This window comes from Dreissena polymorpha, chromosome 14 (assembly GCF_020536995.1).
Source record: "Dreissena polymorpha isolate Duluth1 chromosome 14, UMN_Dpol_1.0, whole genome shotgun sequence".
Taxonomy (NCBI): domain Eukaryota; kingdom Metazoa; phylum Mollusca; class Bivalvia; order Myida; family Dreissenidae; genus Dreissena; species Dreissena polymorpha.
In genome coordinates, this window is record NC_068368.1 from 64589125 (window position 1) to 64613897 (window position 24773).

At 34.0% G+C, this 24773-nt stretch overlaps 2 protein-coding genes across 14 annotated transcripts in view; one reads left to right on the top strand and one right to left on the bottom strand.

The window, feature by feature from the left end:
- LOC127857571 (uncharacterized) overlaps positions 1-24773 on the top strand; it is a 154132-nt gene that overhangs the window by 80568 nt on the left and 48791 nt on the right. For 5 of the 13 annotated variants that reach the window (XM_052394029.1, XM_052394028.1, XM_052394027.1 and 2 more), the window contains 2 exons: positions 1740-3656; positions 5838-5980. The exons of the other annotated variants lie outside the window; for them this stretch is intronic. In XM_052394029.1, coding sequence (XP_052249989.1) covers positions 1740-3106 — 1367 coding nt within the window. In that variant the 3' untranslated portion in view covers positions 3107-3656; positions 5838-5980. Of the gene's footprint in view, positions 1-1739; positions 3657-5837; positions 5981-24773 lie in introns of those variants that run through there. 13 annotated transcript variants of the gene reach the window in all.
- LOC127857573 (uncharacterized) overlaps positions 1-24773 on the bottom strand; it is a 105985-nt gene that overhangs the window by 58306 nt on the left and 22906 nt on the right. The window lies entirely within an intron of this gene.

Genomic DNA, 24773 nt, shown 5'->3' on the forward strand with positions numbered 1-24773 from the left:
AAGTAATATATCCAGTTCGACCTATAATTTGTAGCTCCCCATGAAGAATGTGTGTACACTATATTGCTGCCGTCGTGCATCATATGTCGTCAACTGTAAGATCATTAACACTCTAAGCACTCCATATTTTAAATTCATTTTTATGAAACTTTGTCAAATGTTTAGCCTGACAATATCTTTTCAAAATATGAGTCTAGGTCTTGTGCGTTCAAAAACTAGGTTACCTGGTTCAATTTAAGTTTTTCTTGACAAAATCTAGAGCAAGATCAACTCTTGATTATTGCGTCAAAAACTAGGTCTCCATATCTTAAAAAAAAACGTTTTGTCGTTTACGCGAATCAGTTCGCATTCTCTACATTTTTATAAAACTTGGTCACACTGTTTACCTTAATAACAACTTTGCTGAGTTTGAATCTGGATCATTTGCGTATAAAAAGTAGGTTACTATGTGAAATTTTAGGAAAACATTGACACCACGGTAATGTCAACATGTTTAACACAATCTTAATTAAACTGGGATGGTTAAACACACAATATATAGGCAAGGTATGAATCTGGAGTACGAGTCTTTTAAACAAAGACTCAACCTTCAAAAATCTTTGTCCGAATACTTACGTAAAAATATATAGGTTGAGTTTGAATCAGGGTAACTTGCGTCAAAAACTATATTTTACTTCGTATGTCTGTCTGTCAATCTACTTTTCAATCTACCTGTCTGGTCTGTCTGTCTGCATGTCTGTATGTTAATGTGTCATTGTGTCTGTCTGTGATTCTGTGAATCTGCCTGTGTGTCTGTGTTTGTGTGTCTGCCTGTCTGTATTTCTTTTCTGTGTGTATGTGTATGTGTGCGTCTGTCTGTGTACCCGTGTGTTTGTGTATGTGTGTGTGTGTCTGTGTGATTATGCGTGTGTGTGTCTGTGTGTGTGTGTGTCTGTGTGTGTGTCTTTTTGTCTTTGTGTATGTGTATCAATGTGTCTGTTTCTGTGTCTGTTTGTCTGTGTGGGTGTGTCTGTGTGTGTGTCTGTCTGTATATCAGTGTGTTTGTCCGTGTGTCCTTGTATATGTGCGTGTGTGTTGGTGTGTGTGTGTGCGTATGTCTGTGTGTGTGTGTCTACATATCAGTGTGTCTGTATGTGTGTCCGTGTGTCTGTCTGTCTATGTGTCTGTGTGTATGTCTGTCTGTGTGCGTGTGTGTCTGTCTTTTTGTCGTTCTTTTTCCCCTTCTTTCTCTCTTTCTTTAACAATAGCACTTGCTCACAACATTTACAATTGTGTTGTTTTGATACCTGTGATCAGTTTGAATATGGTTGTGGTTTGTTCAAAAGCATTTCTGCCACCTTTAATGAAGGTGTTCATTATTAGTCTAATGTAAAACCTTGTTAATGCTACATGATCGGAACAATTGTGTTCCTTGATGTCTTAGGTAATCGAATCTTAAAAAACGGTAACAACTAGTGTTGGGTATAATAAAAATACTAATAATACTAATTATGATGATGATGATGATGATGATGATGATGATGATGATGATGATGATGATGATGATGATGATGATGATGATGATGATAATAATAATAATAATAAGAAGAAGAATACGATGATGATGATGCGAAAGAATAATAAAAAATAAAAATAAAATAAATAATAATAATTATAATAATAATAATAATAATAATAATAATATTAATAATAATAATACAAGTAATAATTATAATGGAGAACTCAGATTTTGATTTCAGAACTGATCGAAGGTATGAAGAAGCTGTACAACGACAACCTAAATCGCGTGACCATATCTCCACTAAATGACATCATCGATACAAAATTACGAGATGTTTATATGCCGCCAAACATTTGCGAAATGTGCAATGACAAGGGCGTGTTTAAGAAAACAGACATACGCGTAACACAGTACAAAGAGGTGATTTTTACAAACAACAAAATGAACCCTCGAATATTTATTCAAGGTGAGGCCGGGTCTGGTAAGACAACATTCTTAGCAAAGTTAGCCACAGACTGGGGTGACCACACATCTTGTGTTATGCCGACTCCCAGCACCAACGAGTCAAATACATCCTCGGTTACCTCTGAGCAATTGGATACGTCTCGTGAATCTTCGGTAACTGATGAAGAATCGGATAGGTCTAGTTCATTATCGGCAACTGATGAAAAATCGGACATTTCTTGTGCATCGGATTCTTCAGCCGAAGAAAGTGACACAAGTGACATGTTATGGCACATCGAGACATTTGGTCATGCAAATAGCAGTTCACAAATCTTTGCTGATTTAGACGTTCTGCAGGACTATATGTTTGTTTTCCATCTTACATTGAGAAATTCGGTAAAACAGTTAAACGTTACTACTATGATAAACAAACAAATAATAGACTCAATATACTACTCTCAGGACGACCGTAAGAAGGCCTACAAACTTGTGAATGAGATCATGAAACGTGAACGTTGCTTGGTACTACTTGATGGTCTAGATGAGTGGATTGGACCTGATGATCATCGAAACCTACCAACTTTGGTAGCATCGCACAGTCAATGTGCTATTCTTATTACAACTCGACCTTGGAAATTGGCTGAAGGGAAAATAAGAAACTCGGACATCGATGTATTGCTGCAACTGGAAGGAATAAACAAGCCGTTTGCGCTTAGCAGAGCTATTATGAGTGGTATGGTAGAGAAGAAAAACCTAGACAAAAAACACTCAGCATTTAGGCGTTACATACGGAAACAGAAGCTCGGCAAGTTACTATCATCGCCAATTATGGTCTCTGTCATTGTTTGTGCGTTTGTAGATGGCATAAAATTGCAAGGCTCAATGTGTCAAATATACATCCTCTTACTGGAAAGTCTGTTCAAGAAAGGGAACAGCGAAATGTGTGAATGTCAACAGCCATCTCTTCCCTGCTTCGCAGGAACTCAATACATACAACCCAATATGGAACACATGAATCGCCTTGCTGAAATGGCATTTTATTTGTTGTTTTTACATACAAAGGAAAACTCAATAGTGTTTACCATTATGGAATTAAAGAAATTCAAGATGGCCGAGCGAGAACAAAAAGACTTTGCATTTAAATCCGGAGTTTTATCGTAAACACGAAATGCCTCTACTCTGCGATTAGCGTCATCATTTATGTTTATCCACTTGAGCATTCAGGAATTCCTCGCTAGTTATCATATCGCGCGCAATACCAATCTCATTGATGACGTCATTCATGGCTATCTTACCCGTAATAAAGGTGCCTATCTGGACATATCACAGGTGTTTATATTTCTGTGTGGGCTTGACAAATCGGCTGCGGAAAAGCTATCGGGTATGATGAATAAACGTATTGATTCCGATGCATATCAACAAATTTCGGAATTTCAAAACCTCATACTGGCAGGATACAGAGAAGCTGCTGCTAATGGACATACTGATATTTCCCTCGAACTTAGCTTCTTTAATTTCGTTGAACACAACACAGACCTGTATAGACTTTGGCTAAATAACGCGTCAAATGTCATTTCTTTAAAAGTTTTGTTCGACACGAACGTCTATAAAAACAAACGAATTCCTGCTTCATCTCATATGAAGTTTGACCTGTCATCGTGCCACAAGCTGAAAACATTGGATCTAAGTGGAAACTTCACCTTTCTTAACGGTAAATAAACAAAAAGTACATGTTTTGAAATAAGTTTACGTTGTGTAAAGTGCATAATGAATGTGTTATGTTTTTTATGCCCCCGGATCGAATGATCGGGGGCATATTGATTTTGGCCTGTCTGTCTGTCATTCTGACATTCTGTCCCAAAACTTTAACTTTGGTTAAAATTTGATAACTTTTTTAATATTGAAGATAGCATTTTGATGTTTGGCATGCATGTGTATCTCATGCAGCTGCACGTTTTGAGTGGTAGGTCAAGGTCATCCTTTAAGGTCAAAGGTTAAATTTATGGCTTCAAAGCGGCGCAATAGGGGGCATTGTGTTTCTGACAAACACATCTCTTGTTTTATAGATAACAGTCTGATTTCCAGATTTAACTGCATCAGCTATTTATAAACATTTGAGGATCTGCATACCCATATGAGAGGTAAAAAGGTTAATTTCATTATGACAAACAATACTTAATCTTAAAACTTCAGTTTAAAATAGGTATGTGAACGTACGTTCAATCATCATGATGACATTACCAAAGTTACAAAACGATTAGTCTCATGTACAATATTAATGGTGTCCAAGTACATGATGGACCTAGATTAATGTTCATAAACGAGGTGTTTGTCAATATCATATATTTCAGTTGTCTTATTTGTGCACATATATAAAGGATCTTGCACGCGTTGTTATATCATACCATATTTTATTAAACGAGTACAGGAAGTGTGTTAGTAAGCGAGCCTTTGGACGAGTTAAAAAAATATGGTATAAAATGATAACGAGTGTCAGATCTTTTTTATCACATACTTTTAAATGAGCAAATTAAATAAATATTTACGCAGACATAATGATAACTTTCGAATGTTGTTTACATTTCGTGACGTCATTTGACGTTGCAACGTCATTTCAACAAAATAACGAAATGCGATTGGTCAATAGAACGAAAACTAAGCCAATGAAAACGCTTTAAAATGTATATTGCACGTGTGTACGATAAAAATATTCGTGATGGTTATATTACTTGGGAAACAGGGTATGGCATGTGATAAATAACGATTTTTGGTTCTAAATAACTCATCTTCAAGACTGAAAATTATTATGTTTCGTTTAACATTAATTTTCACAGAATTTTTGGGGTACACAAATATACGAACTTAGAATCCGACGAACTAGAATTCCCAATGTTTATATTGTTTTGAAGATTTAAATACAGTTGGCAGGAAGCGCATGTTACCTTATCCGCTCATATATCTTGCTTGTTTGCAATAAAGATTCTACACTTATGAGGGTGCATTATACTTTGTACTTAGCTGACACTTGACATTTTAAACGCTAATGCATTCAAGATATTCATAAACCGTTACCATCGTTTGGGTAGATTAGTAAGGATAAGCGGCAATTGTTAACACTCTTTAAGCCAAGTGTGTTTATTGTGTTTGCCGGGATTGTTATTAAGTATGTCTGTCAACACGCGGTAGAATGAAGACAATAAATGAAAACGTTTAATCAACAACTGATTGAAAGAGTAGATGTGATTTTATTATAGATAAATGAAAACATTGATTTGTGTTAGGCTTAAAAAATAGCATGTGATAAACAGGACCCAATTCCTATTAGTGACTCGGCCCATGATTTGTCTTAGTCACGTGTAACAAACAAATTTGCGAAAGAATGACGCAACTTATTTAGTTTTAGTTTGATAAATTAATAAATCCACAAACTTCGTATCCAACAAATCGTCAATTTTCGGATAACCACGAAAAGTAATGGCAACAAATAGAAATGCTTTTGTTAAAACTTACCGAACTGTTCAAAGTGTTAAAGTATTTGTTTGGCACATGCAGTGTGTAGGAGAATTTGAACATAAACATTTATAATAACATTTTTAGAACGACTAATATGCAAAAAATACTAACTAGGTATGGCACTCGTATACATATATTTGAAGCGTATAAGCATGTTGGAATTATTTCAGTGAACCATTCGGACCATTAAACTATTTTTTTAAATATTTTGTTCCACAGTAGTACTGTTATACTAATGAATCAGATGTTTCGGACTTTAGTCTTACAGTAAATTATTTTAAATGTTTCTTAAATCTTGACATGGACGGGAGCAACATTCGACATTCGACCAATGTAACCGGAATCACTATATATTTGCATCGTTATATTTGTTTTTCAGATTCTGGCAGTTCGGTAATATCGGAATTGGCGATCTCGATTGTTCTGAACAATGCCGATTCACACCAGTGCACATACCCTCCACCAGTATTGCCCTCCATAGAACGTATATCAATTGGGAACGTCACATGCCCCTCTTCCTGGCTGCGCAGTCTGTTTAGCATCTTGCTGACACTTGATCATCAGGTGGTATGTGAACTGGACTGTAAAATAATATCATGTGAAGAAGGCGCAGTCAGCACATCATCTACAGTTTGCAGCGGAACAATAACAACGGATGTATACAATACTTTAACAATACGCCTACGTGGGCAGGAGATCTGTCCTGGTCTATGTGAGGCTTTGCTTGGTCTTAATATCAATATTCTGAGTCTGAGTGGTGGATGGGGAGGTTTGTGGGTGAATGATGCAAAGATGTTGTCTCGGTCACTATCATCGCTCACCAAGCTGAATGAGCTTAGTATTGTGTTGGAGAATGACAGCCCCGGTCTGTGGGAAGCTCTCTGTGGTCTTAATGTTAAACGTCTGTGTCTGAGTGGTTTGTGGCGAGTTTTTAGAGTGAATTATAAAGACTTGTTGTCTCAGTCACTATTATCACTCACACAGCTTGATACGCTAAGTATTAGTGTTTTTGTAGAGAGTCCTGGTATATTTGATGCTCTGCATGGTCTGAATATCAAGAGTCTGAGTCTTTATTGTTTGGTCGAAGTTTCGGAAGCGAATATTGCAGAGTCGTTATCTCACTCACTATCATCGCTCTCATGGCTGGAAAGGCTAAGTATTGATGTGTATCAATGCAGGCATGGACTTTGGGACGCTCTGAAAGGTCTGCCTATCAAGAGTCTACGTCTCTTTAGTGAGTTCACAGGTCATGAAGAGGCGCTGTCTCGGTCACTATCATCGCTAACACATTTAGAAACTCTTTGTATTTCTGTGTCTGAAGATAGTCCCGGACTGTGGATGGCTCTGTATGGTCTGAATATCAAAAATCTTAGTCTAGGTGAGGTGTTAAACGTTTTGAAAGTGAATCATGAAGAGTCATTGTCTCAGTCACTTTCATCGCTAAAACAACTGGAAAAGCTTAGTATAAGAATATCGGAAGACGGCCCCGGTCTGTGGAAGGCTCTGCATGGTCTGAATATTAAAAGCCTTAGTATTTGTGGTGAGTTAGGGGGTTTAAAAGTGAATCATGAACAGTCCTTGTCTCAGTCACTCACATCGATCCCATATCTGGAAACGCTTTATATTGAAGTGCAGAATGACAGTATTGGTCTGTGGGAGACTCTCTGTGGTCTGAATATCAAGAGCCTGTGTCTGAGTAGTTGGATTTTCGGTTTAAAAGTGAAGCACGCACGTTCGTTGTCTCAGTCACTATCATCGCTCAAACAGCTAGAAACGCTTACGCTTCATGTGCATACATACGTCTCCTTGCAGCTTCCTCAAACGTTGAGGTATTTAAATATCTTCTGTGATAAATTGCTTCAATCCGAATTAAGAGAACTTGTTGACACACTGTGTACATGTACTCAGACAGTTGATATTAAGATTGAATTTGGTTGTGATCTTTTCGATGGTCCTCCATTGCAAAATTACATTCCGATTCTACAGGAACTGGTAGCTCAGAAGAATGTTGCAGTGAAACGATTCGGAATGTATAACCGGACACTTGACATTGGTGGTGTTGATTACAATGCTCACGATGACCTAAGCGTGCACGATGACACGTCTTTATACAAAAGATTTTTACAATGTATGTATTTCACCGGCCATTAATAGAATTTCTGTGCGACTTCAGATACGCCCAGACTCAATCCCATAAATTAATTGAATGCATGTTGCAAGAAACGATAATGATATAATATATAATGTTCATGTATAGAGGTGTGTATTATACTTTGTAAAAACCGAAACTTATTTGACATTATATGAAAATGTATGCATTTTTTGTTCAATAATTGGGATAATTATATGATGTAAATATATTGTGCTGTAGAATTACCCACGAGTTTTATTCTTATAATTATAGTATAAAAAAGGCTAATTTGTATGACCCCCGTAGGGTGGCATATAGCAGTTAAACTGTCAGTCTGTCTGTCTGTCTGTCTGCCTGTCTGTCTGTCTGTCTATCTGTTTGTGCGTCCGTCCGACATTTGGTCATAACTTTTACAATATTGAAGATAGCAACTTGATATTTGGCATGCATGTGTTTCTCATGGAGCTGCATATTTTGAGTGGTGAAAGGTAAAGGTCAAGGTCATCCTTTATGGTCAAAGGTAAAAAACGAAATCCAAGGGAAGTACCAAGCTTTAATGGGAGATAATTTCTATTTTATATCATTTGGCAGGTACAGATCATTTTCACAAGGGAAGTAATATTTGTTAAAGGGATATTATAAAAAAAAACAAATTTCAAAACTTCTCAGTAGGGGGCATTGTGTTTCTGACAAACACATCTTTTGTTAAATAAAAGGCTTTTGATATTAAATGGAAGCTATTTTAATGTTCCGCAAATTAAATGATATACATTTGCAAGAGCTTTCCTGTAACGTCTGTGTATCCTTAAAACAACCAACTGAAATCAATTTAACTCCTAAATAGTAACTTCAAATCAAGGAACTACACGAACGATAATTAGTGGTACTAAAGAACACGTTACAAACTACTTTAAACAATTAGACATTACACATTTTGACAGTAATGTATTGTGTAAACGTTGATGTAATTAAGTTTAATAAATTCATGCTTTGATTTTACGATTTGGAACATATTGATACAATTTTGCTATTGCGCGTTTTAAATATATTCATTTAATTGTATCCAATATACGTTCCATATATTTTAGACGTATTTTACTTCAGCTTTTATATTTTATTAGATAAAAATTTTGATTTTCGTCATTTGCAGAATGTGTTAACGGTCAATATAAATTACTCTGTGCTTTTTTGCTATTTTTGTCATTTGTGTCAAGAGATTTGCCAAAACAGTACTTGGAGAATGTTTACAATGAAAATGTAGTATTTTAAGATGCAAAGAGAAAATGATTGTTCTACTTTTAATACAGTTGCAACCGTTTATATGTTGTATTGATGTATTTGTAACGAGCATCGGTAGTTGCATATTGTTACACGACTGTAAGTTCTGTTTTTACGGTGGCATAGATGTGACATTCACTTCTTTTTTTTTTAAATTGCTCTCCTCTTTTTTCTAGAAAAGAGGAGTGCAAAACTAAATAAAAGCGGCGTGCAATTAAAAAAAGAGCGGCGCTTCTCTTGTTTTAAATTGCTCTCCTCTTTTTTCTATCTCGTGGCCACGAGTTAGCTATGTCGTGGCCACGAGAAAGAAAATAGAGGAGTGCAAAACTAAATAAAAGCGGCGTACAATTAAAAAAGAGCGGTGCAGAAAAAAAGGCAGAGTGCATTAAATAAAAGAGGAGAGCATTTTCGTCATCTCGAGATCCCGACATAGCTAACTCGTGGCCACGAGTTAGTCAGCCAATCAAATTGTGCGTAACATGTGTAAATATTCTGTACGCATATATTCTGGTTCCCAGCTTCCACTATAAACAAATAGAAGCCTGGCATTGGCGGAATCATGGTCGACGCGATGATAATGGTGAGTTATCCAAATATTTACAAATGTGGCTCGTCGGGGTATCATTCATTTTTCAATCGAAATGCATATATTTCATTCTGTAAACGTTCTTCCTTTTTTTCGAGTTCTTCCGCATATTAGAGTGCATTAATGTTCCATAACCTGAGTATATTTCGGACAAGTACACAGATAGTGTAATTTCGGATGTTTGAGTAAATTTGTAACATACTGTATTTGTGATGTATTTTTGGGTAGTGTGACACATATGAAAGCATTGCGGTGTGGTTATCTTTGATTAACAGTAGTAATGCATTTTTATGTATTCATGCCTTTTTCCAGGTTCACCACAGTCAGAATTTCAGACCTGCTTTTCCCAGATTAGCAAAATGCCTCTAAATATCTTTTCTAAACTCCATTAAAAATGGTTCGTGGTTTTCAAGACAAAGTTATTCATAATTCATAATTCAAATCATTAATCATATTTCAGATGGATCATACTTGGTTCCAAGTAATTGAGAGTAAGTCTGGCAGTTCACACATACAGTGCCTGTGCCCAAAAAACTCAAGTACCCCTCATAAACGAGGAAGCAAGAGGGCAATATCAACTCCCACAAGAAAAACACCTAAACATGAACATAAAAGGATTAAACTGGTGATTATTTTTCACTTTCTAGTACTACTTTCTTTTCTATAATAATTCAATTGTATTTTTTTAATTGTGAAATCTCTTCAACCAATTGTAAAATTTGTTGAAAACACAATATATCACTTATTAAGTACCAACATTTGGTATATTTCACTTATTAAGTACCAACATTTGGTATATATACTATGGATTTGATATTTGTTAAACATAGGCTTGCTTAATAGAACACTGTCTTGTTGAGTGTATATTATATTTTTGCCATTAATATTAAGTTCTTTGCATTAGGACATTAAAATTCTATTTCAAAGATCAAATAAACCACTCTTCATTCATATAAACTATTTTGGCACAAGCCCATCAATCCTTTTTCAAGCTTTGCCATTAAACACTCAAATTTTCATGTTTCATCACTGATCTAGGATGAAAAAAACAGACACAACAAATGGTCCAGCGAAGAGAAATCTTTTCTGAAAGAATACAGTCAGAAATTACGAAACGATGGCGAGTCATAAAACAGTTTCTGGAACAACTGTGCAATTGCCATGAACAACATGTTTGGTGGAAAAAACAGAACAGGTACATAGTGATTCTTAAACAGTAATAACATTAGTATATTTTCCTTATTTTGCTGGCAGAGCACTCAATTTTATATTCAGGTATGATACAATGTCATATGAACCATGCTTATTAAATTGAATTTAGAAAACAATCATTACCATATGTCATAAGCTGTACATATGTACACAACAGAAACAGTGGGAGATGATAAATGTAGTAAAGGAGTGGGTGATTTTATAAAATAAAAAATAAAAAACGGCTATCAATCAGATATTTTGTTTTTGTAAAATATGTGACTAATTTTTAGTCAATTTAAGCAAATAATTTTTTGAAATGACTACTAATAATGTATAAAACACTTTTTAAAAAGTCTATGATATAGAAACATAGATTATTTATGTTTGCTAAAAATAACATTATATTGTTATTTCTTTTAAAGAAAAAAATAAGATTTATCAAGCAATATTATCCTATATTATTATATTATATTATTGTTTTTTTATTTTACTTTTTGTGCTTCAATCAGGCTCCAGCTCTCCAAGAGAAGTTGCAGGGCATATATTGTCTTCTTCATTGAGAGAAAGTATCGTTGTATAACTTTTAAATGAAATTGAATATGCAGCAAAAGAATGCTACAACAAGGACAGTGTTTTAGCCCAAAAGGATTTCTGTGAGCTGGCTGAATTTAAATGGAATGAACTCATTGATGAACTATTAGAGCAACAGCCACTGCTAGCTGAAAATAAGCATAGCAGAACAATTAAGAACAGAACAGAAAAGAACTTTATTAGGTAACTTATACTACATGGTATATCGTTACAAACAAATGTTAATTTATAAACATAAATCACGCAACTCCCGTACCATTCTCACACATTTTCACCCATACGCACTATCCTCAGAAACACACAAACATACACACACACTCACACTAACATATGCATTAATTCAACATAGAAGATACATTTTCATCAAACATAAATGATAAATAAATCAATCCAATCAAATATATTTAAGATATTTAAAATATTCGAGGATAGACTTTCTTAAAAAGATGTGAAAATTCAATTAATCAAGGAAGCTTGTAATAATAATATGTATGCTTTTAGTTAGGTGACAGTTTACTAAAATCATATTCTATCCCCAGTTCATTATTACACAAATCACAACAAATTGAAAACTGTTAAACTACCTTAGTTTCAAAACCAAAATACTGGTTAACTAAAGTTCTTCGGCAGATATGTGAGTTTCCACAATAGTCCTTCATTTCTCTGGTCATATGTGCAGATGCAATGACTGATTTGTTAAAGAAGAGAATGGACAGGGCATCAACATGGCTTCTTCCTGCTCTGCCGATCTCTTGTATGTAAGCTGCAAATATAATGTGTGTGTATCTATATATATATATACATAAATGAAGATGAACATTTTGCTAAAAATATTAGAAAAATTGTTTCTAGTTTTAGGAAAACTTTGTTAATAGGTAATAAACAGCTCCAGAAAAAAAAGGATTATTTGTGTCATGTTTGAGCTGAGAGAACAGATTAGAACTTAAATCACAAAATAAATTTGTGATTTATGCTCAGGTCAGTTTGTTTGCATCAGCAGATCAAAACTTCATTATCTATTATCTTGTTTGTGCTCAATGCTTAATTCTGTGCTCATTGCTCAAACTGCAAATAGTTTTGTTGACTTTTATATCTAATATTGGAGCTTAATTATGCTTACATTATGACCAATGTTGTTAAATTCTGTGTTCGCAATCAGAGACGTAGATAACAACGTCTCTGTTGCCATGCATCTGTAACTGACTGGCTGTTGATAACCTGAAAAAAGAAGAAAGCAGTGTAGTGTTAGGGCAAGTTTAAATAATTAGACCTTAGTTACACAGGATTATCATCCCACCAAGGAAAATTACAAGCATTTAAGCTCGCTTGGTAGGCATGCTAAAATAATGGTCATCACAGGTTTTAGTCCTGCATGTGTAATAATCTCTTTCTCTTGTGTACTATGACTATGTAAATTGCTTAGCAGTTGAATTTAAAATTTAAAAAAAAAATACCGATTATTTACAATAATAATTATTTTAACTCAGCTCTCTCAGCAATCATAGCAAAAATTGCAAGTACAATAGGACAATGTAAATAGTTCTATTAGAATGAGCAGTGGCTTGTAAAATTTATTATATAATTGTTTGTTATAAATGGGCATTGATAAAACAATCAAATTAAATGGATGTACAAATACATTATCGATTTTTAAACAGAATACATTGTTTTATGTAAGCCAAAAATGTACATATCATTGGTAAAAATAAGGATTTTGACGGTACTACTTCTCCATATAATTAATGTTATCCGAAATTACATTTTCCATTTATTTATCCGAAAACTATTCAACTTATGAAGAATGAAAAATCTCATACAAAATCAATCGTTCCGTGAAAATGAGTAATACCATTGAAATACTTAATTATAATACTGATCAAGAGATAAATAATTTGCACAAAGAACCACCTTTTAAAATTTGCTAGTTAACTTACTATTGCCATCGCCTCCGCTATAACTTCGTCTGTACCTGCTGACTCTTTGTATACAAAGGGGCAGGTAATCCAGAATAAACGTTAAATTGACATAACAAACAATTTGATTGGCTGAGCTAAGTCGGGATCTCGAGATGACGAAAATGCTCTCCTCTTTTATATAATGCACTATGCCTTTTTTCTGCACCGCTCTTTTTTTTAATTGTACGCCGCTTTTATTTAGTTTTGCACACCTCTTTTTCTATCTCGTGGCCACGACATAGTTAACTCGTGGCCACGAGATAGAAAAAAGAGGAGAGCAATTTAAAACAAGAGAAGCACCGCTCGTTTTTTAATTGCACGCCGCTTTTATTTAGTTTTGCACTCCTCTTTTCTAGAAAAAAGATGAGAGCAATTTAAAAAAAAAGAGAAGTGAATGTCAACTCTATGCCACCGTAGTTTTTGTATCTGATTGTATGTTTATTATGATAAGTAAATAACATGAAATTGTTGGAACTAGTTTTCGTTGTTGAACAGCGTCTTCGTTGATCTGTTCGTGATGATAATCCGTATTGTGAGAACATCAAGTATGTATAGATAAACTTCCATTTGATAATGCTGGAAGAAGCAGCTGCTGTTGCCTCTACTGACGACAATGTTATTGACGACTTTGTCGAGGATTGCTTAACTATTTGTGTTTATTAAAAATGGATGAATTAGGCCATTCATTAATTTTTAGCTCGGCTGTTTTTGGAGAAAACCCGAGGTATTGTCATAGCCAGCTCGTCTGCCGTCCGCCGTCCGCGTCGTGCTAAAACCTTAACATTGGCTCTTATATCAAAGTGTTTCCACCTACAACTTTGAAACTTCGTATGTAGCTGCATCTTGATGAGTTCTACACACCGCAACCATTTTTGGGTCACTAGGTCAAAGTCAAGTTCACTGAGAAGTTTTCATTTATTCAAACATGCACCCACAACCGAGCGTTTGCACCCGCTATGCGGTGCTCTTGTTTTAAATTTATTATCACACAGAAACACACATGGTTTACGCGACAACGATATATATATTAAAAAACGTTAAGGGAACCATCAGCTTATGATATAATGCGGTCGTTTTCTTTATAGCAAAGAACCAATATCCATAAAAAAGAGGTAAACATAGAGGTAGTAGACAAGAAATACATTAACAAAAAGCACTGACAAAGCGTTTGTGCATCAAACATGTTTCCAGGAGCTCTTAACCTCACACTTGGCCACGAATTATCCTTAAACCATTAAAGAGAAAATTAACCCCGTATCATCACGATTCAAATTAAAGATCGTGCAATGAGAATATATTCGAATGCATTTGTTTTTGTATTTCTCAATGGTTTTATACATATTAGAGAACCAGAACCGTAACTTTAAGAGGCATGTTAAAATGTAACCAAAACCGATTACGTGTCGTTTTCATAAAAAAATTGTCAGAGAAGTTGATTTTTCGTTATAATTTGATTATTTTTCATTCAAACTGATGTGTTTACTAATTAATATCATAGCCACAAGCTAACCACCTGGGCTAAGGGCTTTCGCATTTGGTATGAATTATCATTCATAGGTCCTTTACAAATATTGATCAAATATCACCTTTGGGACAAAACTGGCACGTTTCCGGTGGTTTTACGTTTTGCAAAGAGAAGTTTGTAAACAATTTCCCTTCTTAAACAGAAAAATTGAAGGAATTTATATTTGATATGTAGCATCATTTAGCAGTCCTCTACAAAGTATGTTCAAATAATGCCCATGTTGTCCAAGTTGGTAACGTATCGGGGGACTTCAGTTTAAAACATACTTATAAAGGGAATGCCTTAAAAACCCGTCTTGTCTAAAACTACAAAGCCCAATTCTGTAATATTTTATTGGTAGCATCATCTAAATTGAATGATCTTAACGTACAATATTCAACGCCATGGATAGAACATGTGGCATCGACCAACTACACTTGGCAATGACCAACAAAAGTCAATTTTCGCTCAAGATTTCCCGCGAAAACAAAGCTCAAACGTCGTATATTTGTCACATGTGTTGACATCAACGAGTGGAAACTACTTCCAGTTTGACCAAATCAAATTCCGTAACAAAACAGTCACGAATGAATAGATGGACATTAGTATGTAATACAACTAATGCACGTGGAAATTACCTTCAACATAAGTTGCAGCTCGGGGTGGGGGTGAATTTCCTTACACATCAGGGGACCGTTTCTTAAAACTACGTACGTTCAAAAATCATGTGTAAGTGCAAAACGTTCAGTAATAGCGTTTCTATAAACTTCGTCAAGTTACGTTTACCGTAATTTTTGCACATAAAGTTACGTGTGCTCAAAGGCTCACGTAACTCAGTAATTTAGCGTAAATATGGCGGCATATGCACCGATATTTCGGAGAACCAAACGTAGACTACGAAATCTACGAGCGCAACATCATTTTAGTTAATTTAAACCTTTATCTATATTAAGATCTTGGTAGGGCATGGGAAGATACTGTAACGGAAATCCTGCGTTGATTGTGTGCAGGATCTATTGTGTACGATTTTGGGTTGGAGTTTTGCTAAAAGAGGAAATTTAACATGTTCGAATCGATTGTTGTTATGATTTGTTCGATTTTCCTTTTGACAATTCATTCAACTTTCGTTTTGAACAAGGCTTTATCCATCACAAGACTCCAAGTTGAACTCAACGCATGTGACGTTTGCTGAGTGATAGAATTGATTCATTGTAAACATGGGTAAAAGTCTACTTTTTCTGTAAGAATTATGTATTAGAATTGTATAATCTACGTTTTTTTAAATAGTTGCATTGATATTATACTGCTGTGTCAATGAATGACAATTAAACAGTAATCTGTGCTAATATTTATTCAATTGATTTTAGCACAGATTACTGTATAATTGTCATTCATTGACACAGCAGTATAATATAAATGCAACTATTTACAAAAACGAAGATTACTGTATACAATTTTAATTGATATGTCAACAGCGCTTCTTATAAATGTATATAGGGTTGTCACTTTATTGTTGAATTTTGCACATTAACAGTTTAAGCAGAAGTTCTGCATCAAGATCCATTTCTTTGGAAATAATATCATGCATATATCATTTTGTCAAAACTGCGTAAAATAAAATATACTGTAGAGACTGTGAGATACAACCTGTCGACATGTTAGCTCAGTTGAGTTAGATTGGTCTTTGTCAGCTCTGGTACTACTTGAAAGTTCCCTGGGTACTCTTATGTATGCTACAATATACCCTGGGTACAGAAAATATACTTAAACATACCCAGAAATACTTAGGCTAAATCTGCTGTTGTTGGCTCTATTTTCAAATTAATAAGGTTTCTGTTTACATTATGTGAAATGGCCTCCGCGATGATATTGTCGAAACTCGTACTCAAAAAAAAGTATATTGAGTTAGGTTTTGTTCAAAGAGGATTTTGTTTCGTATTCGGAAGTGTGTTTGATGACATCAGATTTTAGGCAGGAATAAAACTCTGTACCCAGGGTACATTGAAGTGTACTTAAGAGTACCCCGGGTACTTTTAAGTAGTACGGGGCCAACAATGACCAATCAAGCTTTAGTTGTTTAAGCGCTGCAATTATTAACTGGAAGTAAAAGTCAAGGCTCACACACTTGGCTAACTTTGCGCAATGGTTATTGTAACCACTTAAACTTAAGTTATCTGAATATTAATAATGGCTAATTTTAAAGTAGGTTTGAAAAGTTTTCACTGTTGAAGTAAATTTACTGAAAAGATGTATTGAAATGTACCAAATATGTCATTTTATACAAAAACTGTAATTTTATTATTATAAATGAAGTTGCCATAAAGAAGAAGTGTCAACTTTTAACTAAGGTCATTGTTAATCTTTACTGTCTGAAATATTTTTTTAATTACTAATTTTAAGATTATTTTTTAGTTACCTATAAACCATATGGACACATTAAATGCAGTTTGATTGATATGTTCAAATAAAATTGTTATGTCATAAGAAGTTATTTAGAACTTTTTTCTTTATAGATGGGCACACAGATTGACAGAAAACTATCAACAATCAATATTTTTTTCCAATATCTTTGAACACATTTCTTTAAACTCTATACTGTGTTTTTGTACATACTGTAATGTCCATTTATACCATTTAAAGTTCTATAATGATGCTGTAAACATTGCAAAACCCACTTTATTTTATCTTATATTGTGAAAAGCAATGCTGCGAATTTTCTCTTTTTTTTAAATTCAGTTATTTTATACCATTTTTTGTTGGGAAATATTAGAATAAGGTATACTATCTTTATTTTTATAAGTAAATGTATTTTTTTAATGTTTTAAATCCATTAATTTGTACAAATAAATAAGAAACATAAAATCGACAATGTTTGTGTTGTGTAGAGCATTTACTACCATTGCAATCAAATAATTTAAATAATACCATTTTTGTTTCTTAACTTTTAACACCATAGTTATGCATAATATTCACATTAAGTTATTTGTCAAAAAAACATAATTTATAAGACAATATAAATTCAAAAGAAGTTGTTTGTTTTGCACTAAATAAAGCTTTTTGCGGACATGTATGTTATCAGTGTATGTGTTCAAAAATCAATTGAAAAAAAACTATAAAGATTTGAACTGAACAAAAAACAAACAGATTTAACATATTCTCATAATTATGTATCTTTCCCAAACACATGAAAAAACATTTGAAAAGCACACTTTTTACTGATTTTTTTTAATGTAATAGAAAACTATTAATATCAAGTATATGGACACATATTTTTTAATAGCATAATTATTAGGAACTTGCAAGAATAAATTGTGTCATCCTGACATGATTCAACCAGTAAAATTTAACTTCATAAAAATAGGAACATTTAAAAATGGTTTGCTTTCTCCCTGTGTTTTGATCATATGTACATTAAGCCAGATGTGTAAAACTTTTCCATGAATTTAAATTGATGCATTCGTTTCCATTAGTGAATGGCATTATGTTTAAGTATATTATGAGTGACTGAACTTTTTCACAAATATTTCAGTCATTGTGTTGGTAAAGCATGTAAAGTGATTCAGGTTTACGCAAGTGCCCGCTTATCATACCAATTACCCCATACCAATGACCCAGAATGGATCCCAATTGCAATCAGAAAAGCGTACGGTACTTTATACGTACGTACATTTTCGTCCGTAAAGTTACGCATTGTACCAGAAACGGCCGCCAGGTGTATACGAATGCTAGTAAATGCCGTTGCATACGTACATTACACGTGTGTTGGTGATAATGCAGTAAACGTTTTGCAATTGTTAAATAAATAAGTGTAGTTGGCTGTTATACGGACGTATTTTTTTATATATATCTCTTGATATGTACGTTGTTTATGGGCCTAAACACAGGGTATCTAATAACTGAATGTATCATGGTTTGAATGTGCATTCACTGTTCGATCTTTCTTGTCTTTAACTTTTCCCATGATTATAGTGTTTATCACTGCCCATGATTATTAGCGCAATAATCTACGGCGTGCAAATAATGCGTGATTTTGAAGACAATCGATTCACATATATTAGCCGTATCATGCGAAAATTGGTCTTATGCGCATCCTTACCGTCTGGTCTAGAGGCAGAAGGAATTTGCATTTTAAGTTCACGGTGATATTGCTTTTAAAATGCTCATCGCCCAAATTCAGCATCATTATCAGTCTGTTTAAAGGCTGGAAGCAATATTGTAAGCATTTTGGAATGGCAACATAATGCAGATTACGTACAATGTGTCGTGAAAGCCTCGCTTATATGAGTATCTCTCTTGCAAAAACCGGGTTTAAAGTGATATTATGGGCATCATATAGGTGTCTATCGCAACCGTTGTTTATATTTGGTGTTTTCACTTCATATACACTTATATTTTTAATGCAGCATTAGCATACTAAAACAATATCCCGGAAAGAGAACAATAATCCATTTGAATAACAACCGTACTTTCGTTTTGACAACTGACGACATAAACGATTCGATGTACGATGTGAGTTTAAATGTAGTTTTCATGCAGATGCGTTCATACGACACCAAGACACAATTTTGTTTTAAGGATCATTTCGGCTTAGAGGACTGGGTGAGTCATGTAACATTTTGAAAATATATTTTTTATAAACAACAGGATGAGTTGTAGATAATTGGTCAGTTACCACATTTTAACTAATTCTTTTGACCTGTTAATTCTTTTCAGCTCAATTCAACAGTGAAAAATGCCCATAATATCACTTTAATGCATGTGCGTAAAGTATCATTCCAGATCAGTATTGCAGTCCATACAAGCTTAACAGGGACGACATTTTCCACTTTTGTCGCATTTTTCGTTTTAATGCAGTCTCTTCTAAGCGAAAATCCAGTTTAGGCGGAAAGTGTCGTCCCTGATTAGACTGTGACGACTGCACGTGCTAATCTGCCATAATATCGTTGTTGTTGTTGAAGTTTTACATGGTTATTTACGATAAAGTCGTATTATATGAAAAAGGCTTTAATAAAAACTTTAGTGAGTAAATGTCGAAACATTAATCACATATGTGTTTATATTTCATATTCTCCATTGTACATTTATGTATAGGTGACAATATACATGTTTCAATTTGAATCTCAATATATTTATAGATTGGTCATGGAATAACCGTACCCTTACTACATTTAGAATAGTATTTAGGATTGTTTACTATATATATTTCAATAATTATAAATCTTACCCCATTTTGCTTGTTATTAGGGATGGCAACGGTTAATCGGTTAACCGGTTATCCGTCTCTTAAGGAGGTTAACCGATTACAAAATTAATATTCGGTTACTCTTGCAGAAAAAGCTTTTTTTTGTTGAACGAAATTAATGCTCAAATCGTAAGTTTGGTTTTTACTTTAATCAATGTATTTGGCTAATCCGCTAATCTGAACGTAAATTATCGGCAATTACCACCCCGTGATGCACCCCTGTGGATCGAAAGCGATTATAGTTGTAAACCATCAGGGTGCAGTGGTATCATGAGCAGGCACACGAGCACCTACTCTGCAGTGTGTTTGTTTAGCACTTTACAGTCTATTGTGTTTCAATTATTCAAATATTGATAAATTTAAATTATAAACCGACCAATTACGCTTGTCAATTAGCACATTTGACTGCGATATGTCCTATTTTTGTTTATAAATAGAACATCAACGTGAATATCCAGTGTAGCGGATCACTGGTCTAGTGGTAACACACTGGCTTCACAATCCAGAGATCGATGGTTCGATCCCCCGCTGCACCTAACCTACTAACTCGTCTTTCGCATGAGACGTTCAAACCGAGGTGCAGTGCACTAGGTGCTATACACCGGGCACTAAAAGACCCAGGGTCACCTCTGGAACGGGGTGTCTCCTGTATCTTGCACTATCCCCCGTAATTAACTAACACGTCTTTCTGAGGGCGATGGCCATATGGGAGACAATCCCGGTGCACTCGATAAAAAATAATGAAGAAGAAGAAGAAGAATATCCAGTATAAAGTCGGTAAAGCTTGATCAGATAGCACGTATTAAAAAAGTAAAGCGGCAATCTATAATCATGCCTCTATCATCGGATGCCTGGACATTTTTCAAACGGGCTGCTGACAAGAAATCAGCTACATGCATACTATGCCTAATGACACGGTCGTTGCAGGGGGGTACATCCAAGCTCCGTAATCACATTAGATTAAAACACCCCGCTGAATTTCGATGTGAGCCATCTCCAGTAAAGCAGACTGCTATGTAAATACTCCAGAAAAGATGACTGGCTCAGAAAGTGAGTCAATTACTATATTTTTTTGCATGATATGATATGTCACAATTTAAACGTGCCGTGTAGTATGCCATTGTTTTGACTACCATTTCTTGATAAAAATCAATAAAGCGTGACACTGATTACACCCGTTCACTTTTGTTTTAACAACTATTGCAAACTTTAACGATTTGCCTGTTGCAAAATATATTTACGCTAATTTACAATTGTTATTAATCAGCAAACTGTTAATGCATGTAATTCTTAAAGGATAATGGGTGTTAATAAAACACAATACAATTTAAATTCTGCACTAGCTTTTATTAATCGAGATGTTAAACAATAATTATGTGTAAATGACGTGAAGCTAATATTACAACAAAGAAATATCACAGTTCACCGACAAGCCTATGAAAAATTGTTTATAAATTCATATGTTTTTCGGATGTTGGTTTTTTATATGTGTGGTACAAAGACAGGCGGTTAACCGGTTAACCGCTCGAATATCAAAACAGGTTAACCAGTTACGTATATGCTTAGGTTTACCATCCCGACTTGTTATTGATAATAGACACAGCGATAAATATCGTAAGGGAGAGATGTTAATTACTCAAGCGATATATTATATTTTACTTTTACAAAAAAAGCAAACCATGGTACATTCGAAAATCTATTAAATTACGAGTTTTTATATAATCGGCGTTATAATTGGCTTGATTATCCGTATTATAAATAAATAAAGGAACTACTTTTAACATTAAAGCAATACCCGGAATATACCAAAGAAACATGTCAACAAAAATATGGAATTGGCTGGTGTATATATTCACATCAGCAATTTACAGATTAAATAAGATAACGTTTCAAACAGTGCGCACATGATGCATGTAAATTATAACTTATATTCATCATTCATGTATACTTCCACACACTCGGTCGAATTTAATTCATAATAATGCAAACCACATAATATTCACTTCATACCGATATTAAATTACATATCATAAACGTTGTTCTAATAAGGAAAAATATTTCTAAATTAAACTTTCATAACAAGTAAACATAAAATAGTTCACACTTAAAAAAATCAATCTAAACTGTACGAAATACATGTAACACCACAAATATAGTCCTTAGTACCCTGGTTTATCGTTTTTTTGTGTGAAAACATAAGATAAACCAACACAATATCTTGATTGGATTAAGTACAAATGTGCTAACCAGATAATTCTTATTAACAACTATCACAATGTACACATAATATGTACACACTTGTTCACATATTCCTTCGAAGTTTATGTTAATTAAACAAAAATTACCTTAACGTTGAAAATGTTTATAAAAAATGCATGTTATTATTTGCCAGATATCGGATTAAAACAACTTTTACAGCCAGGCGCACCAATACGCAGACACCTGTATTCATGGCTTTTACCAGTTTCCCTTCCTTTTTAATAAACAGTTATATAGTATTTTTCTTAAATTAAAACTCTTGCAAAAGTTGATTCATGTGTCAGTCTGTCAATACGTCCCCATATGTGCGTAGTCCATACGTTCCATCGATGTTCCATTCATATCTCATGTATGTGTCAACCCATTTTTACTTCTTATTTCGCGGTGCATTTGCCCTTAAATAAGTAGATCACTATGTTTAAGGTATATTGTCCGTGGACATAAAGGGAGTCGTTAGCGCTAGGAAACAGTGAGCAATGAGTAACCGCTGACATAATGTAAACCCAATCTTTATTAGATTTATAGTTAGATTGTTGGTAAGGATGGTCATATTTGATATCCATGGTATTCTCTGTATTCTCTATAGACAATCCCAGAATATATAATATGGGCGCCGCCATATTGGCTATTACGTTACCCGCGATTGAAAACGGTACTGAAGAATTTGACAGATTACAACGTTATCATAGTGTACACCCGCTTTATTCCAATAAACAGTACTTTATGACTTCGCACATTAGGATTGAAAACAAGTGAAACATGAAACCAAGTGTCGATATGTATCACATCGTAAATCAATATAATTTAAATAAAAACTATAAACGATAGATTCATAACATATGTGTCTCTGCAACAATATTCAGTAACAACACGTAATGTTTAAGGCCGAGTTGGCATTTTTAAGCATACCTTTCAGTAATGCCTTTGTATAAAATTTAATTATTTCTTTATGGAATACAATTATTCAAGCATAATTATAAAGGCATAGAAATATCTAAAGTCTGAAGTAAACGTTGTGATTTTAGCGTAAATAGTGCCGGAGATATTAACAAAGATCTATCAATATATAAAGATTGGAAACATCCATTCAGACCAATTTTTTTTATAGATCTTTGATATTAATTATATAGATTTAAGGTCGATGTAGACAATTATATTGATATCTGCCTTTGTTTAAGCCTATATTATTTCTTATTAAATGTCGTACTTTCTATACTTTCCGGAGATATTCATTAAGAAACATTGTAAGATTAAAGACTGAAGACGACTTCTTTTATTGAATAATACATATCTTTGTTTGTCTAAACAGTTACCATTTCGCTATTAATATTTCCCTTGTAAGTGTCATTTTAAAGGTAATAAACAAATCTATAGCCGAAATAGAGTTTGTGATTCTAAAATTGTTCCGTAAATCTTTATTACATCGAAACTCTGTAAGATTTCAGGAAGAGATTTTTTTTAAATTAAAATTATGTATCTAGTTAAGTCTAAACTAAAGTGGTTTTTAGCAATCTTTTATTTAAAAATCGCTCTCAAGCTAATACAAAAATATCTAGCTGGAAATGAATTTTGTGATTTAAATGAACAAGTATCGGAGTTATTCGCTTGCAAAACTGTGTAAGATGTCAGGATATGTCATACTTTTTTATTAAAAAGGACATATCAGATTTTGTCTACAACTTTCTTATATCACTATTTAAATAACGTTTAACATGTTGCCTGAAATATTATTAAATTTTCTTAATAACATCTTCATTCACGATTGAAATGTTCAACATGAAAAATAATGAGCCTTAAATAAACTTAAATAGTTCCAATTGTGTTCTCTAGATTTCCTTAACGTATGTCTTTATTAAATTTTTGTAAAACGGTCTAAATTTACGCTTAAAAAATAAAAACGCGAACAAAATAAGTGATTTATTTTACTTTAATTACGGATTATTAATGACAGCTACACACATCTCTTGAAAAAAAACATCAGCGATAAAGGTGCGAACGAATTCGCTAAATGGGAGACGATGTTCCAAGTGTGGATTAAAAGCGTTTATGGGTTTGCCCCCGTCTGCACATGTGTAGATACTGAAATTAAGATAAGATATCACGCGTCACCTTTAAATAACATGTTTAATGACAATCAAGACCTTATTCATGCCAGGGACCTACACCATGTCCATGTCCATGCTGTGTTTTATTACTTTAAACGAATGCAAATGAACCTTATTTCTACTAATTACGTAAATTATATTTTTAAAAAACACGAACTATTATGTGGTTGTCAGATCGATAACAGAAACTCTTTAAATCCTCAAATATATTTGATAAAACCGTTTCGCTTCCTTGTTTTGCGTAGGGCATAACCTATACACACATATATATAGGTCCATGTTTATTTCTTCAGTACCGTTTTGGAGGCGCGCGAGAGTATTCAGGGCGGGTAATCCGGGAGGTATCGATTTCTGGGATTGTCTATCGTCACGCCCGAAAACGAGTCAAACCCTGTGTATGAGTACATGCATCCATGCATGAGGTAAACTTTAGATATGTTGCGATTGGTATTCAAAGATCATAAAATGTA